This window comes from Cyprinus carpio, chromosome A6 (genome assembly GCF_018340385.1).
Source record: "Cyprinus carpio isolate SPL01 chromosome A6, ASM1834038v1, whole genome shotgun sequence".
Taxonomy (NCBI): domain Eukaryota; kingdom Metazoa; phylum Chordata; class Actinopteri; order Cypriniformes; family Cyprinidae; genus Cyprinus; species Cyprinus carpio.
The window spans coordinates 14,434,930-14,447,644 of NC_056577.1; the positions used below are offsets into that span (position 1 = coordinate 14,434,930).

Sequence of the window (12,715 nt, forward strand, 5' to 3'; positions counted from 1 at the left end):
TGCATACCAAAATAATTACTGGATAATTTAAGGCAATTACATAGGTTTAGGGTAGGTTCAGTTTAATACCTAGTTATTACCCAGTTATTGTAATTACTATAACAAGTATATAGTATGTACATGTGGAACAGGACTGTAATATAAAGTGCTATCCATATAACCATGTACGTAAGTATGTAATTTAAATTTAAACTGTAACACTTTAAGGAGCATGCGTGCTGGCTGTCTATTAGTACTTATTACTTCTAGTACTTAGTATTCATACATAAAGCACATATTAAAAACACATTCTGTGTAACAAGGCTGATGAGACGTGAGATGTGCGGATCCATATGCAAGCTTTTATTGGACAGAGACGTGGTCATAACGGGCATGGGTCAAACACTGGCAAACAGGTATATTGAGGGCAGGACAAAGAATATTCATAGGGCAAGCATTGGTCTTCGATGAACGAACAATTTACAGAGGGCTAAGCAAAAGAGATATTCCAGAATCCAGAGCAAAGGGTCAAAACACGAGTAACAGAGCAAGGCAAGAAAAAGACTAAACTATGAAAACTAGAAACTAAGATAAGACTAAGAAAACTAGAAACTGAAACAAGACTATGAAAACTAGAAACTGAAACAAGACTATGAACACCATAAACTGAAACAAGACTATGAAAACCATAAACCAAAACAAGACTATGAAAACTATAAACCAAAACAAGACAATGAAAACAAACACAGAATGCTTGGTACCACAGCTATCGCTAGGAGAGGGATATGTGCAAAACCATATTCAGCAGTATGTGAAAGGAATTCCAATGCTTATAAAGCGTGTCTGATTGATTGTGCTGTGTGTGTGTGTGTGTGTGTGTGTGTGTGTAATTGGTCTCAGGTGCATGGTGTGATTGTTATCAGGTGAGCAGGAGATTGATGACAACTGTGTGTAATCAGTGTAATGGATGATGGTAAATGTAGTCCAGGGTATGTGTAACAGTCTGTGTAATGTGAGAGTCCATGTAGTGAGCAGGTGACCTCTGGTGGTGAGTGAACGGAAGTTCGAAGACCGGATTCATGACAATCTGCATGACCATATTTAAAATCCCTTAATTATACCCCAAAACTAAACTTAACAACTACCTTACTAACTTTTAATAAGCTGCTAATTAGGAGTTTATTGAGGAAAAAGAAAACATTAATAGTGAATATGTGTTCCCTAATCTAAAGTGTTACCATTTGAACTTTAATACATTTTCATTTAATTGCAAATAACAGTGTCCGAAAACATTAAATTTGACTTGCATTCAAATTTATTTGCATTATTTCCATAATAAGTGCTATTTGTAAATGTATGCATACTCTTTTTCACAAGGGACAGCCATATGCAATGCACAAGTGAGCCACTAGCATATATTTTATTTGTTAATTTCATACACCTGCCAAAATTATCTCTTTCAAGCTCAGATGTGTTTACTAATAACAACATGGACTAATATAACATGCTAACTCTAGAACAAGTAGTCATGTCTAAAGACTGCTTTTAATGTGAACCACAAAAAACTTTGTTAGGCAAAAAGTTAAATGTTTACATTTCCACAGTACAGATGACCATTAGTTTCATAAATAGTTACAGGTCACTGCTGCCACCTTTAGATGTGAGGGCTTTGTATAAAGCAGTGTGAATATGAACTACTTTCACTTTGACTTCATAGCTGTTACCATCTAAACACACCGGTTCATAGTATGCCTAACTATAGCTTATGATACAATATTATGAACATGGACAATTAGAAGAAACACTGGTAATGTATTTTTGTTGGATGCCAGAGTGTTTCTATTCTCAGGACAATAGACAAATATTTTTCACAATTTTTTTTTTTTTTTTTTAATTTGAGAAAAGCTCATGTACATAAAAAAATTAACAGACTCTGTTACACACTTCCTCCAAGGAGTCAAAGAATAATACAGCACCGTTTTGGCATACGTCAAACGTAACAAGGCAATAAGAACTTTTTTGTTGAACATGGAATACTTGATGACAGATTAGACGCAATGACTGTCCACTGTGGCTGTTGTTTGTATTTTTGTACATGTTTTATAACTTTTTTTTTTTTTTTAAACAAACAAACAAACAAATAAGAGCTTGCTCACATGCATCTTTTCCGGCACACCTGTTATTGACTAGAGAATAATATTTCATTGCACTCTCATGTTTGTTGTACTTTTAACTCTTAATTGTATTTATTGATTTAATTGTGTTTTGTTATTTTGTACTCAATACCTCTTCAGCGATCAGTAGGTCAAGGTTTATACTTTTTTTTCTTTACATCTACAAACATTTCAGATTTTTTTTTTTTTTAAATGATGGATGTGACATGGAATAATTCAAACCTTGTGTCTTTAACCAGCAAGCCTGAGGCACCACAATTTGGGCACCACAGTTCATAAAGTGCTGACAAAAACGTAACATAAATGAGAGAGAGACAAAGACTGAGTCAGGGAGACATTTCTTAGACAAACCCTGACTGGGAGAACTTTGATGGCAAATTTTGGCCTATGATTTGCAGTATCTGAGAGTAGCAGTGCACACCCGGAATCTGTTTTTCCTAAAGGGTCTGATCTTAGTCAAGACAAGACTGATAGACCAACACTTTACACATTCAAAGACATTCTTTGAACAAATCACAGCTCTGAGATTTGTGGCACACATCTCTGTCTAAACTGCCCCGATCTTAATCTGTTCTTTGTGGCTTATATCATTTTATAAATACAGTTATGCAGAGGATGGGCACTGACCACAGAACAGCACATTTACTCTGAGATGCTCATTTCACATAGGCCCAGATCTTATCCTTAAGTGAGGCAAATCCTTAGCCTAAGATGAGAGAGGATTTACCCCCCGGTGGGTTTCTACGACCATAAGGAACCTCAGCCGGAGGGTGCTCTCTTGCACAGAGGTAAGGTGGAGCTGGTGTGTCATCTTGCTCCTGAATAGGTTCAGGTTCTTCTGTGCTATCTGTGAACATAAAAATGAAAAGAAATATCAATTATCAGATACAATTTAATAACATTTCATTTAAAATATATGGAAAGAAAATTTTCTTTTTTCTGTTTTATACTACTGTATGCCCCTGATCAATCTGTCACAAGGTTGAAAATATCAAACTGATATCATCCGACTGGATTTTAAAAAAATCAGAATCTGTGACCATCACACAGTACGTGATTTTCTATAAGATCTGTGAACTCAAATCGGCAGACAGGCTCTGACTTTCAGCAACTAGCGTCAGCTTACCCAAACTCTAAATGGGAGGAAAATCAGGGCAAAAGTTGTGTAGTGTATTCCAGCCTAAAGTGAAAATGATCCAAAAAATATTGGAAACATCTAGCACGTCCCCAATTGTATGTACTCACTGTATTCATGTTAAACCTTGAATACATGGGTGTACACATCTTTATTATTAAAAAAAAAAAAAAAAAAAATCTATATTTATATATTTAATATAATATAAAGTTGTTGTTGTTTTTGCAAATATCATGACATATTTATGTCATGTCATTGATTCAAAAAGTGTCATGTGTCAAACTGAAAAAAAGTGTCATGTCATTGATTCATATATGAAGAGTCAGAACACTCACCAACAGTGATTGAGTTTCCCTCACCATTCTGTGCAAAAATAAAGCACATTTTCAGCAATAATTTTTTACAAAAATTTCATAAGTCAGTCTATCCAAGGTCAAGGTTTTTTCACTCAGTTATGAAATTGTCTCCATATCTTACCACAGGTACATTATTTTCGACTGTGGAGTTACTTTGGTTGTCGGGTTGAACAGTACATCTTCTGAGAGGGGCAGATGGCTCTCCACACAACACACCTGTAGGCTTTCCACCTTTAAAACAAATAAATGTCTGTGTACTGAGGTTATGAACATTAGTGAATACCTACAGCCCAAATGTTCAGACCACAAGTTGTATTTTGTTCACTGTTATGCATAAAATACACTAATACACTTCAGTAATTATTACAGGACAGCTATACTGCAAACTGCATGCTTTTTAGTTGCAAATAACAAACGTTATTGTCAGGTAGTGTTTTTAGAAAAGCATACCTAAATTTCTTATCTCACATGGCAACCTGTAAACCTATGTTACAAAATTTACATAAACCCCATAATTTATTATTATTATTATTATTATTATTTATTTTTTTTAAATCTGCACCTGGTGGATTGTTCCTTCGATGGGCATGAGGGTCCTCAGGTTCGGCAAATATACTAGATGCCATTTTGTTTTTCTTCACAGCTTTCACTTCATCTGTGCCAAAGCAGATGTTTGAATCTCCACCTGGTGGACGCAGCACTCTGGGATGGTAAACAAAGACACATTAAGATACAACAAAATATGTAGTAAAACAAAATGTTTAGATATACACCTTGTTTACTTTTATTTTAAAAGTTTGTTGCTTTTGAGGATGGTTTCCTGTTCATTCCCTGTCATCTTTAATGTTTGGCTTCTAAGGACTAAACATATACACATTTGTAGTATAATTTAAGCCAATACTAGAATATAATACACACATAACCTAACATAGCAACATATCACATTGGTTTTTGGGCAATATCAATCCAAAAGAATGACCCAGCTTTATTAAAAAAATTGGAGTCTCCATCTCATGTGAGCATCATATTACTTTACCTTAATTTATGACCATATAATTCTTAAAGGCCCTTTTATTTCCTTTATGGGTAGAATGTTGAGTAAAATTACCTAGTGCACCTTTAAAAACAAAAACAAACAAAAAAAGCTTTAGTAGAGAGAAAATAAGATTAGTTTGGGTAGGGGGTTAAGCATCTTTTCATCCAAATATAATTGTGCAGAAAAACGTGTTTCACAACAGATACAAATATGCCTTTAATGTAATATCCTAAATCCTCATGCACATGTATTGTTTGATTTAATTAGCTTTATTATATTCTGTAAATCAAAATAATTCTCATACTTAACAATCGTGCCAATAAAGCTTCAATGAACTGAAACAGCATGCTGAAATACGTCTCCCTCCACCAGTCTATTTAAGAAACGACTGATAAACGATGACGAATTCTCTAATCTGCACGTCATTAGTGCATTAAGTTAATGAAACGATAAGACGGATACAACAGGGAGCGTAATAAAATTTTCTACTACAACTGAACCGCACCCAAACTTAGATACACACACATGCTTTCCATCATCCTCCCGTACTCTGAAAGCCTGGAGAGGGACCGGTTGCATTTTTACAAACGATTGATGTAATGCATTAAAGAAGCTGTATTAATTCCTCATCAATTATTTCATTAATTATGTTCTTTTGGAGAAGCTGCAGTCAAAGGCCGTGTCACAAAGCCTAGCGAGCTGCCTGCTTAGACAGTACTTTGGAGCATTTTAATATACATTTAGCAGACTTGAAAAGCGACAATGATGCCTAAAAAATGCAGCACGCGCTTTATCCCCAAAATACGTCTAGATAGGCAGCTAACAAGATTTTCAGACACTGCCGAAGGATGTACATACTGGTAAAATAAAACTGGCATTTTATAAACCAGAAAAACCGATAAACTTTGCCTTTGATCTAGTGTACCATTTCATCCCCAAAACGTATTTGTGCCTAAGATAGTCCTCATTTCTCATTAGCATCGCCACCCGTTTTTACACCAGTATAGTATATATAATTTTGTCAGTGATATTGCATCTCAAATAACACCTTTAGACATTACAACGATTAAATAATTTGCTGTTTGCTGCAACCTAAAGCGATTGAGCATTGTTATCTTCCTACAGACATCTATCAGCACCTGGAGCTGCTCCTCCCGGTCGGATCCATGCCTTGAAAAGTGGTGGTGGTCGTCATCTTGAACACTCAAAGCGTCTGTTCACGGCTTTTTCCAAACTATATTCGACAGATTATTGTTAAGCCACAAAGAGCGTCTCCTGCTCAGGTCACCAGTCTCTTGGTGCTGAATCTGCGCTCCGTACACGCCCATCAGACGCGATTAGTGCTGCACTTCTGCAGATTCGCCACTGGAGCGGCGCCAGACAGCAAACTGTTTTTGTGAAAATACAGCTGCGGCCGTAACTCAGTTTAGGATAAATCCTGTCGACAACTAAAGGACACATACAAAACTATACAAATGAGCAAACATTCACTAATGCTCAAGATCACGATGATCAGGGTAAATTGTATTCATTTTATCTTTTGGGTATTATTTAAGTAATGAAGAATCAAAATCAGTCAATGCTTTGGAAAACATGCAAACATTTTTTTTTATCAATTTTTATTTTTATTTTTTTGTGGACTATATGTAACATTTGTTTTGTGATAGCTTATTTATTGCAATACTGAATCAATATTTTTCATGAGCCCTCTTATTTTGTTACATTTTGCAGATTCTGCAATGTGTGTAAACCACAACTGCTAGTACCATTAACAAATTAATAAACCCAAAAGCAACAAAAGATCTGCCTCAAGTGGTTTTGCAAAACAGTTTTATTCCAACAAAATCTTAAACATATTTCAACTCACAACACAAGATACTGAATAAAACTGGCCTGAGTACAAAAGAGAAATATATAAACATATATAAAAAGCCCAATGACTTCGAAGCAAACAAAACAGTACTTCAGTACTGACACTGACTGAAATTCTATCTACCAACCCCCCAAAAAAGATCTGATCACTGATCAGAAGCATTTTAGTCTTGACATGCTGTCCACATCTGATGAAATAAATCAATACATTTACAACATCTCAGGGCATTTCAGGCAAGCTTTTGGCAATGTGAAGGGAGGCCAGCCTAAACGTATAAAAAAAAAAAAACAAACAAAAAAAAACAAACAGGAAACTGAGAACTGCGGTGATGGAAGGCAGAGGTAGTTATTTACATCAGGCCCTCTGTCTGTTGCTGAAATACATCAATTGAATCCTCATCCTCCACTTCCAACTAGTAATAAATAAATAAATAAATAATCAGACTTTATAGCATACTAAAGGCACTGTGACATGCAGATCTGGTCATATCAGTGAACTGTACCTGAGCTGGTGTGTCAGTCTCATTAATTGGCTGCCCATCAAACTGGAACCGAATATGCTGCATTGTTAGCCCCTGTTCAAAACAGATCAAATGTGGACCTGGGAGTTAAGTGAAGTAACCCTGAACACCTTGATTAGCTGGTTTAGGTGTGTTTAATTGGGGTTCAAATCTGGAGGACATTAGCTCTCCAGGGGCCTGTTTCAGAAAGGAGGTTAGGTGAAAACTCTGAGCATGTTAACCCTGAAGTGAGGGAAATTCTGGGTTTTCCGCTTCAGAATGGGAGGTTTGTCAAACCCGAGAAAGAAGGGTAGGTCAAGGTCGTTTATGAAAGAGAGGTAACTTATACTCAGACTCAGTTACTGTGGTAACTTACTCTATGAACCTAACTTGGTCGGAAGCAGGTTTTCTTCTGTAAACCCAGGAGTTTCTTTCGGTCTCCTCCCACTTTTTAAAGCGCAAGCGATGTTTAAATACTTAATTCATTCATGCAAGCTGCAAAAATGCTTTTGTTACTAATTTAAGTGCATTTTACTTAAATAAAATTATCTGCCAGTGTGGTAATAAAAATAATCTTAATGCAAATGGAAAACAAGATTATTCAGAGCCTCTAAGTGCAAATTCACAGTAGCTCCGCCCTCCAATGTCACAAGGTTAAATACGATAAGTATGTATAACGGCATCAATAATGTGTTGGCAGTAATGTGTTGGGCGAGGAGAACTAGCCTGTAACACGACTGACTGGGTTCGAGTCCGGCTTTTGCCAAGCTTGATCTTCTCACTTTTCCCATCACATATCACATTTGAATTTATTTTCAATAAAAATGAAGAAAATGTTCTAAAAGTGGAAGTAAAGTGCCTAACGAGTGTTTAATAATGATAAAAGTATTTATAATTTTAATAAATATAATTTAGACTGTTATTATTGCATCCAGTTAATGTACAACAATACTGAGGTGCAAATAGTATCCGCCAGTATAAAGTATAAATAGCATCTAATTATTATTTACACTTATGTGTAAAGCTCCATTGATCATGGCTTTTCATAGTTGTGGTGCAGTTCCATTTTAAACTGGAATTAAATCATTCTTGTTGATGAATCCGAACAGAGTGTTTACATGATAGCTAAATAAAGTGATCGGGTTGATGTGCGTTTGTGTTAGCTTCAATATCAGGTTTGCTCTTTTATCCTGCACACTGCACAAATATACACAGCTTCCCGCTGTCACCACATAAAATTCTCCTGCAGTTGCTTTTCTTTGTTTTAAAAGAGCAGAGTTAATATTGATCTATTTCAGGGCCTAATTAGGACACAAGCACATGAAACTTTGGGTCATGCTGATTTTATTTATCAAGCCGTAAAATTACCCATTCCTGTGGCCAAAACAAGTCATCTGTGGATGAGAGTATTAAAGTGAGGACTGATTTTGACGTTGTTCTGCTCCATTTCACAGATGACGAGTGGAAGGAAAATTTTAGAATAACATGAGTCATTTATGACACTTCAATCAAAAAAAAAAAAACAACAGCTTTTTATATCACTTTTCAATCATTTTCTCATGCTGCCACAACTGGAACCTGCTTTAACAACTTTGGCAGAGATGAGGACTGTTTGAAAGTTTTTTTCCCACTAAAACTTTGATGCACATCATCCCAGTTTATAATGTCAACATAAAGATGTGATTGCAAAACAATCAGGAAAAAAGGCATTACATGCAAATATATAAGTCATAACATACATTTATATAGTCGCCAGTGGCAATCTCTGCAAAATTATCACTCTCAAATTAATACTTTTAGGTGCAGTCTGGAGCCCTGTACTACACATGCTGATCATGTTAGTCATGCTTCTGCACACACCAACATACATAATATCTCTCATAGAGCATCTAGACAGGTGGAGCTGGGGGAGGTAGAGGGTTTCAAAGGCACTCTGATAATGCAATACCAGACTAGATTACAGCATATACCAAAACAGACTATTTAAATGTTGAGCCACCAAGCTCATTTGCTGCAGATACATACAGCTGATATTTTTATCCAAATTATAACCAATTATTTCCAACCATTTATGTCGTCTTTACCAATCTCTTATTGGCCTGTAGGCAAAACACAGTCCTGGGCACCTTAATGAAGGATTATTATTTTTGTCAGGGAAGGTAAAGGCCTTCAAATGATGTTCGTTTTCGTTCAGATGCAAAAAGAAGTTCGAAAAGGCCAAGCGACGGTATACTGTTTCCGAACATTCTGACACCCCCGCGCTGCTGGAGGCGGGGTGTAGATTAATGTAAACATGCATCGCGACGCTCGCGCGTATCCCCTAAACACAACAACGATGAAATGTAGGCAATCTAGGTGTGAGACGAGCACCAAAGGTCAGAATATTATAGACAAAAGAATAATGATTAGCAGCAGTTCAGGGTCAAGTATCATGTTTGCAATACAAAAGAACCATACCATTTCCATAATCAGTCCTTTCAGTCTGTAAAAAATTACCAAGACTTTGAAATCATTATAATTATTTTTAAAAAAAATTGGAGTCAGTTTGTTACTTTATTTTATTAGTGTTCATTTATTATATTAAACTGGATAAACTGTCACACCTTTTTATATTTTATGTGGTGTCATGATTTACTTTCGATGAAAACAAAGGTTTATTATTGTATGTTCGTTTGGCATTTCATTTATTGTATACCCTTTAAATTCACTTATTGAAAGAACAACAGCAGCAGCAGCAGCAGTATGGTGTAACATTTATTTGAAACATGTATTTGGTACTTGCTACCTTATATCTTTACTCTTTCCTTTCATTCTTTTCATGGGTTTGGAAAACTTGTCTTGAATGTTTCTCTGCGTCGCTTTTTGCATAACTCCGGGTTGTCGACACCAAGCTTTATTGCAATTTCTTTCTAGGAATTAATGCTTTCTCTGACTCTTTATAGTCTGTCTGCAAGCGATCGTACAGGTGCAGATAACTGTGCCAGCTTAGCTATTTGACACTTCAGTGCATTCATGTTGCTAGTGACTAGGCCAGAGATATTGTGCATGACCTCCGTTGAATGAGAAACGAACCAAAAAAAACAAAAATTGCACGTCAAAGAAAGTGGAGTTTCAGAACACACCCACTGATTGCATAACTGCCATGGACCAATAGAAACTCAAAGGTGTTTAGGAGCCGAAACGAACTTCCCCAGAAAGTTCGCTTTGGTCAGCTGTTTCGAACTGCCGAAACAAACTCAAAACGAACTTCGTCTCGGCCTGATTTTGTTCAAAATGACGTCATATCCATTCGTTCTTCGATTTCGTTTGAAGTATATCGGGGCCTTAAAAATTGCAGGTGCATAAAAGCACTTACCTGTCTCTAACAATATGCTTTCATCAGTTTGTTGAGGGGTGTGTGCCTCTTGATTATGAACTGAATAACTAAGCCCTCCTGCCCGGCTACTTTCAGATTTATGTGGGCATTCTCTGTTCTCACACCCTCCTGAAACAAAAGTGAAAGAAAGCCACCATAAATAATTCTTGTCCAATGGAAAATTAAGTTATTGTTTGATTTAGTGCACCATAGCATCTTAGCGATAGGAATCAAAGAAAGGTACCCAAACAATAATAAACAAATTTAGTTCACTAAAAGTGTTTTCATAAAGCCAACAAGTGGCAAAACAAGTGCGATTTACATTTACATTTAATCATTTAGCAGACGCTTTTATCCAAAGCGACTTACAAATGAGAACAATAGAAGCAATCAGATCAACAAGAGAACAACAACGGTATACAAGTGCTATGACAAGTCTCAGTTAGTCTAGTACAGAACACGTAGCCAGGTTATTTTTTTTTTTTTTTTTTTTTAATAAGAATATGATAGACAAGAAAAGAAAAGGTAAGTACTAGTATTAGTTGGTTAAGTGCAGGCGAAAAAGATGAGTCTTTAGATGTTTTTTCAAAATGAGTAAAGACTCAGCTGTTCAAATTGAGATCGGGAGGTCATTCCACCAGCTAGGCGCAGTCCAGGAAAAAGTCAGTGAGAGTGATTTTGAACCTCTTTGGGATGGGACCACAAGGCGTCGCATCTTGTAGGCAAGCATCAGTACCTTGAATTTGATGAGAGTGGCTACTGGTAGCCAGTGTAACCTGATGAAGAGAGGAGTAACGTGAGCAGTTTTTGGCTCGTTGAAGACAACCCTCGCTGCTGCATTCTGGATCAGTTGTAGAGGCTTGATAGTACATGCAGGAAGGCCCACCAGGAGAGCATTACAATAGTCCAGTCTGGAGAGAGCAAGAGCTTGGACAAGAAGTTGGGTGGCTTGCTCTGACAGGAAGGGTCTAATCTTCCTAATGTTGTATAAGGCAAATCTGCAGGACCGGGACATTGTAGCAATATTTATTTATTTATTTATTTGTTTATTTGTCAGGGACAATGCAAAAGAGACACATTGTAACAGGTTACAATAAATTGAACCGATGTGTTGCATATAGGGTTTCTAGCTGAAGCTAATTTGCAACCCCTGTCCCTGGTTAGGCTACATACATCACCATTATCAAAAGAACAGAAACAAACACCAAAAACAACAAAAACATAACAAATATATCAATTTATCTGTATGTGTGTGTGTGTATGTGTGCGTGTGTATGTGTTTATCTATCTCTCTATCCGTATGTATATGTCCATTTATAAGTGTGTCTGCCCAGTGACATAATCAGTGATCACAGATTTGGTTTAGTTTCAGCCAGTGTTTCACATTTTCATTAAACGGTTTCAGATTGGTTAGTGTTTTTATATGGTCTGTGAAGCTTAACTGATGATCCATCACAACTCCTAGGTTTCTGGCTGTCCTGGAAGGAGTTATGGTTGACGAACCCAGCTGTATAGAGAAGTTGTGATGAAACGATGGGTTAGCTGGAACCACCAGCAGTTCAATCTTAGTAAGGTTGAGCTGAAGGTGATGGTCATTCATCCAGCTAGAAATGTCACTCAGACAGGCTGAAATGCAAGCAACTACCATTGGGTCATCTGGTTGGAATGAGAAGTAGAGCTGAGTGTCATCAGCGTAGCAGTGATAGGAAAAGCCATGCTTCTGAATGACAGATCCTTATGATGTCATGTAGATGGAGAAGAGAAGTGGTCCAAGTAATGAGCCTTGAGAAACCCCAGTAGCAAGTTGTTGCGACTTAGAAACTTCACCCCTCCAAGACACCATGAAGGATCTAACAGAAAAGTAGGACTTAAACCACTGGAGTGCAGTTCCAGAGATGTCCATCTTTCTGAGGGTGGACAGGAGAATCTGGTGATTAACGGTGCCAAAAGCAGCAGACAGGTCCAGCAAAATGAGTACTGAGGATTTTGAAGCTGCTCTTGCCAGTCGCAGGGCTTCAGTAACTGAGAGCAGGGCAGTCTCACCCCCCCCAAGTCTCAGTTGAGTGGCCCGCTTTTGAAGCCAGATTGGTTGCTGTCCAGGAGGTTGTTCTGTACAAGAAACATAGAGAGCTGGTTGAACACAGCTCGTTCAAGTGTCTTTGCAATGAATGGAAAAAGGGATACCGGTCTGTAGTTTTCTAGAAGTGCTGGACTTAGAGATGGTTTCTTCAGCAGTGGGCTTACACGAGCCTGCTTAAATGCTGAGGGAAATGTTCCAAAGTGAAGAGAGGAGTTGATAATGTGAGTA

The 12,715-nt window shown here is 37.1% G+C and overlaps 1 protein-coding gene across 2 annotated transcripts; it reads right to left on the reverse strand.

Annotated features, from left to right (window-relative positions):
* Positions 1 to 1,380: 1,380 nt before the first annotated feature.
* On the reverse strand, positions 1,381 to 6,030 carry LOC109084547 (jupiter microtubule associated homolog 1-like). 2 transcript variants are annotated; one of them, XM_042758146.1, is made up of 6 exons: positions 5,820 to 6,030; positions 4,753 to 4,761; positions 4,207 to 4,346; positions 3,766 to 3,875; positions 3,624 to 3,651; positions 1,381 to 3,000 (listed from the first exon to the last, which is right to left on the reverse strand). In XM_042758146.1, the coding sequence occupies exons 1-6, from the start codon at positions 5,873 to 5,875 to the stop codon at positions 2,855 to 2,857; spliced, it is 489 nt and encodes a 162-aa protein (XP_042614080.1). In that variant the 5' UTR covers positions 5,876 to 6,030; the 3' UTR covers positions 1,381 to 2,854. The 2 variants fall into 2 exon arrangements, with proteins under 2 accessions (XP_042614080.1, XP_018954769.2); XM_019099224.2 differs by lacking the exon at positions 4,753 to 4,761 and having other exon boundaries at positions 5,820 to 6,028.
* Between the last annotated feature and the right edge of the window lie 6,685 nt (positions 6,031 to 12,715).

Coding starts and splice junctions, on each gene's coding strand:
- LOC109084547 (XM_042758146.1), bottom strand. CDS start 5,875: ATGACGACCACCACCACTTTTCAAGGCATGGATCCGACCGGGAGGAGC. Junction 3,876..4,206: donor TCGAAGGAACAATCCACCAG/GTGCAGATTTAA, acceptor TTTGTTTTAAAG/GTGGAAAGCCTACAGGTGTG. Junction 3,001..3,623: donor GGGAAACTCAATCACTGTTG/GTGAGTGTTCTG, acceptor TTATGTTCACAG/ATAGCACAGAAGAACCTGAA.